This window comes from Protopterus annectens, chromosome 7.part0 (genome assembly GCF_019279795.1).
Source record: "Protopterus annectens isolate FY-2018-M chromosome 7.part0, PAN1.0, whole genome shotgun sequence".
NCBI classification, from domain to species: Eukaryota; Metazoa; Chordata; order Ceratodontiformes; family Protopteridae; genus Protopterus; species Protopterus annectens.
Window position 1 is genome coordinate 427,335,691 of NC_056739.1, and position 6,000 is coordinate 427,341,690.

Sequence of the window (6,000 nt, forward strand, 5' to 3'; positions counted from 1 at the left end):
TCAAAAAAGAGGCTTAGGGATTTCTTACTCCTGCCGCAGCATAGGCCTTTAGCTATTCCTCCTGTACTAGACATTGTTGATGCTTTTTTGGAATCTAGTTTGGCCCCTGATTCTTTGCCTCCTGCTTCCAGAAAACCTGACTGGTATTACAGGGTCCTGATTCGTACAAGTCCCTTTTTAAAAATCCTATTGCGGATCCAGAGACTATTTCACAGGGGCCCGAGGGCATTAAGGGCTTCTACTGCTAAAAATCCTACCCCTTTTGATAGAGACTTCAGGGCGCTGGATAGATGGGGTAAGAAGGTATACACTTCAACCTTGGCCATTGGGGCTTTAAACTGCCAGTTTCATATGTTAAAGTATCAGCAACATGTTATTGGATTGCTTAAACAGAAAATGATGATTCCTGACTGTGCAGAAAATAAAGAATTACAGGATTTAATGCATTCTTTTGCAATGTGGATTTGATTAATTAGAGGCCTCTTGCAGGGCTGCTGCTACTGGGTCTGTGCTCAGAAGGCATGCTTGGCTTAAGGAGCAATCTTTACCTGATCATGTTAAAGCTAAATTGTTGGATGCTCCCTTAAATCAGGACTGCCTGTTTGGCAATAAGGCTGAGGAAGTTCTTAAAAAGATGGAAGATAAAGCTAAATCTATGCAAACTGTTAAAGATTTCTTACAAGTTCAGCCTCTTAGGTTTAGTAGACACTGGCCCTCTAAGAATTGGTCCTTTCCAGCCCTTTCCAGGTCTTCTCAAGCCAAACCCAGACACAGCAGAAACCCCAGGTTTCAGTCCCAGGGGTCACACAAGACTAAACAGTGGGTGGTTTCCACACCAAAATCAGGGAGTAGTAAGACTCCCCCCTATGGAAAACTGTCTCAATGACTTGCTTTTAACATTTCCAAGCACTTCCCAACTTAATGCTCCTTTAGGCGGAAGGATTGGTCTGCAGGCCAAAAACTGGGGACTCATTACCCAGGACAAATGGGTTTTAAATAGTGTCCCAATGATACAGATTTCATTTCCACACCTTACCAACAGCAAGCGGGTAGCCAGATCTACCCCCAAATCAGTGGGCAGAGGCCCAAAATCAAGTACACTCGCTTAAGCATGGGGACTATTCAGTTGGTACCAGAAGAAGAGGAAAAGGGACAAGGTTTCTATTCAAGACTTTCTGGTACCCAGGAAAGGCAATACATGGCGTCCTATCCTGTACCTTTCTACTCTAAATACCTTTCTGGCGATTACAAAATTCAAAATACTGACTTCAGCTGCTTCCTGTGCTAGACAAGGATGCATGGTTGGCAACACTAGACTTAAAAGAAGCATACCTGCACATCCCTGTCAGGGAGTCTTGCAGAAGATACCTACACTTCAAAGCAGGCTACAGGCACTCAGTGTTCTGCACTGCGCTTTGGCTTATCTACTGTGCCCAGGGTATTCACAAAGTGCTTAGCTCCAGTCATTGCATTCTGCAGGCAAAGAAATATTAAAGTATACCCCTACCTGGATGATTGTCTAATTCAGGCAGAAAGCCAGGACATACTTTTGAATCATCTACCCTTTGTTCAAAGGGTACTGACCTTTCTGGGGTACACCATAAACGAAAATAAATTACACCTGGTACCCTGTCAACAAATTATATTCCCGGAAGCAAGCTTGAATGCAACTTCCCAGATGGCTTTCCTCACGCCAGAGGAACGGATTCTTTTGATAACCTACTTCAAACAAGTGGCCACAAAAACCCAGTTATCTGCAAGGCAAATACTGCAAGCCTTGGGGTTCATGGCCTCCTGCATTCTTCTAATTCCATGTGCAAGGCTGCATATGAGGAAACTGCAATGGTATCTCAAAAGCCTATGGTGTCAACATTCACAGGATCTAGAAGCCATGATTCCTATCATACCTTGCCTATGACTAGTGTTCCTTTGGTGGGCAGAGGCCTGCCACCAAAACAAGGGACTACCATTCACACTACCCCCTGTTGCCCAAACCTTGACAACAGACGCATCAGACTATGCATGGGGGGGCTCACCTGGCAGGGAGGTGCATTCAGGGCAAATGGTACCCAAGTCAAATGCACCTACACATAAATCAAAAGGAAATGTTAGCTGTACAGAATGCTCTGACAGGCTTCAAGGACCAAATTCTTCTAGGACAATTAATGGTAAAGACGGACAACACCACGGTTATGTGGTACATAAACAGGCAGGAGGGTACCCATTCTTACCCCCTCTGCAGACTAGCCATGACATTGTGGAACACAGCCTTGAGCTACCAAGTGAAATCTACAAGCTCAATTCCTGCCAGGAAAACTAAATACACTGGCAGATGGACTAAGCAGAAACCTCATGGATCCACACGAGTGGAAACTGGAACCAAGGTTTTTCAACATGTTGACAACCAAATGGGGGAGCCCAGATATAGGTCTGTTTGCCTCCCTCCAGAACCATCAATTGGACAAATTTTGCACAAGGATTCCCCACAAACTAGCTTGGAAAGTGGATGCCCTATCCTTCAACTGGAAAAACCTATCAGTTTATGCCTTTCCTCCTCTGCCTCTGCTCTCCAAGGTACTACTAAAGATCAAACAGGACAAGCCAAGGACGATCTTAATTGCATCAGACTGGCCAGAACACTGGTATCCCATCCTGCGCAGTGTCACACTTTGCCTCATAGCACCTGCCTCAGACTCCTTCCCTGTTGTCTCAGCAGAAGAACCAGATTCTGCACCCTCAGCTGCAAACCCTGAACCTAGAAGCCTGGCTAATTACCTAATTTCTCCTTTACCACCCCTCAGCAAATCAGTGATGGATATCATTTTAGAGGCTAGGAGGTCTAGTACTAGAAAATCTTATGCTGCAAAATGAAAAATTTTGCACCTGGAACCAATTTCAAGGGATGAGCGCAGCAGTGCCCAGATTACCCCAGAATCTACAATATTTGACTGAGATGTTTCATATGGGCTTGTCCTTTTCCTTCATCAAAATCCATGCCTCAGCCATTTTGGCTCATAACACAGAGCCCTCCCCCCTTCTCTCACCCACTGCTCCAGCAGTTCCTCAGAGGGGCCAACATTTTAAGGCCACCCAGGAGAGCTCCAACTCCAGTCTGGGACCTTAACTTTGTCTTGGAGAAACTCACTCTTCCTCCTTTCGAGCCAGCTGCTGCTGCAGATTTAAAATTCCTTTCCTGGAAAACAGCTTTCCTTTTAGCAATCACTTCTGCAAGACGAATACCTGAATTACAGGCCCTTATAGCAGTGGAGCCTTTCATCATCTTTCATGTGGACAGAGTTTCCTTCAAACAGTCCCTCCATGCCCAAGGTGGTATCCAGTGTGGCTCTTAATCAATCCATTCGTTTGCCTACCTCCTTTCCTAACCCACAGAACAAAGGGGAATGGATACTGCACTCCTTAGATGTGCACAGACAACTTAGATTTTACTTGGACAGGACTAAACCTCAAAGGAAATCTGAACAACTGCTGGTGGCATTTGTTGCAGGGACAGAGGGGAAAGCTATTTCAAAGCAAACCATTTCAAAGTAGATAAGCCACTGCATTCTATTCTGCTGTAAGCACCATGGAAAACCTATCCCACAGGGCATTGGACCCCATTCAACTAGGGCTGCATCTACCTCTACAGCCTTTCTCAGGGGCATCCCTACAAGGGACAACCTAGAAGCTGCTACCTGGAGTTCTGTACATACTTTCACCAAGCATCATCATTTGCCAATTTTCTCTAAATACAGAGCTTGGTTTTGCCACTGCAGTCTTGCAGGGCCTTATAGCTGGTCCTAATTCCATTTAAATTCCTCCACCCAACCTTAGCTTTGGGAATCTACCCAAAATTAACGACTGCAAAACTGAAACACGAAGAACATAATACAGTTGTGTACTCTTACCATAAATGTAGATGTTCGAGTGTATTCACTGTTGCAGCCCTGGTTACCCTCCCTCCAGCCCCCTTTCTTCTTTTGGCTGTACCTCTACTCTCACTTATGCTCAAAAAGCTTTTTGGTGTATTTGCTTTTTTGTTGGAGCTATATCTTTGTATTATACATTTAATTGCTTCCCATTAGGGGGGCACCTGACACCTGGGGCAAGAAAAACTAATTTAATGGCATCTGCTGCATGTTTTATACCCCTGATGACCTGTCATCATGGAAGAAGGGACAGCAACCGATGCAGGACCCAAGACTTTGCTAATCAGGCCGACTGAGGGCTACTGCAAGAAGATAACCCAAATGTAATGACTACAACAGTGAATACACTCTAACATCTACATTTATGGTAAGTGTACACAACTGTACTTTCTGTTACTTTTCAGGTTAGTGTTTACCTTTAATTGTTGCAACAGTCTGAGTGCTGGAGAGTGAATAAGCTACTACACTGCAGAACAATATTTGGATTTACTCCTATAAACTTTCCCTTGTATACTCTGACTTTAAGTCCGTTACGTTTTTTGTTTTCCCAGACTTCCATATAAAAATGTACATTTTTGGTGATCCTTCAGTATAATCACTAAGGAGACAAATATATTTAAAAAAAAAAAAAATCAGCATGTTGAGAATTACGTTTGTGGTTGGGCAGTGAAGGGTGGCCAAAGTTAAACATGTGCAACAACTAGTCAGTAAGGGAATGAAAATGTTGCATGCGTCTGTGATCACCACTGTTGAATCCTTGGGGCACATCTGAGAAAGCAGCAGTCCTGTAAAATTCGTCATACTGCACTTAGATACTTTTTGTGACTTCCTTTTCAGGTAGACATTTTCAACAAAGAATTGCTGCTTATTCCTATCCATTTAGAGGTTCATTGGTCTCTGGTCAGTGTCAACGTGAAGGAAAAAAAAATCGCCTACTTCGATTCACAACGCACCCTCAATAGAAGGTGTCCAAAGGTAACAACTTGGTCTCTGTTGCCTGTGTGTGATTGTATACGTCTCTTTTTCCTGTTTTATTCTCTGTTCATTAATTGCATTGCCAGTCTTTTAGCATTCAGCAAGTAGGAAACAATTGCTGCAGAAAAAATGTCCTGCTACTTTCCCCGTAGTATCCAGATGGGCACTAAAGGCAGCTGTTGCTAGAGAGGAGTGCATGTGTGCAGCAGACAGCTTTGCACAGCAGTGCACTCCTGTAAACATTAGCAGAGAACCCCAGCAGTGTTTTTTAATTGTTTGCATTATTTTTAATATTTTGAATCTGAAGTCAAGAGATAAGATGAAGGTAAAGCAAGAGTGAAGAATGCAGGGATCATCTGGCGACCAGTCAAAGTTTTGACTGCTTAGACCTTTAACTACACCATTTATAAAAGCAGAAATTTGCTGTTTCATGCACAGTAAGTTTTGTTAGTGCTTGTCCTTGTGGGGATTCTTATTTTGCCTTAAAAAAAATCTCTGTTGTGTTTTGTTCATGCAACCAGAGAAAGTCTGCTACTAAAAAGTGAAACAAGTCACTTGACTTATTTTAACTTATTTTATATATTTCAAGCGACAAGGTGGTAGGTAGGCTTTGCTGTGAAGAACTAGCTAGGGAAGTCACCATTGTGAATGTATTCAGCAAACATTAACATGAGACTACTTAAAATTTAACAGTACATTTCTTCTGCTTAAGGTTTCTGTCACAAAATTTTACATGTACCTTTAAAAAGGTTTCTGTTAGCAAGACATCTCCTCTACAATTTTTCTGCAGCTTAAACTACATTTTGAACCTAAGTATACTTGTCAAGTTTAATATAATAGCACACGTGACAGTAATGAAAATACAAGTTACAGGTAGTCATTTTAAAAGATGCAGCCATTTGTCTTGTTGATAAACTGCATCTTTCTTACCAGCTGAACTAAATGGCAACCAAGCTTCAACTGAAACAAATGGGGAGCTGTAAAAATTATGATTTTTGCCTGCCTCTAGTTTAATCTAGTCATTTAAGTAAAACTTTTTTTCTTCCAGACTGCTGGTGAAAGTCTACCACCACCCAATGTTTTTTGTCTTTGAAATGCG

The 6,000-nt window shown here is 42.6% G+C and overlaps 1 protein-coding gene across 1 annotated transcript in view; it reads left to right on the forward strand.

Moving 5' to 3' along the window:
- The window catches only part of SENP3 (SUMO specific peptidase 3), a gene marked incomplete in the record, with an annotated part of 457,641 nt that extends 452,628 nt beyond the window's left edge, over positions 1-5,013 (forward strand). Inside the window, 1 exon segment of the mRNA XM_044077008.1 lies at positions 4,764-5,013. Coding sequence (XP_043932943.1) covers positions 4,764-5,009 — 246 coding nt within the window.
- Positions 5,014-6,000: the final 987 nt, after the last annotated feature.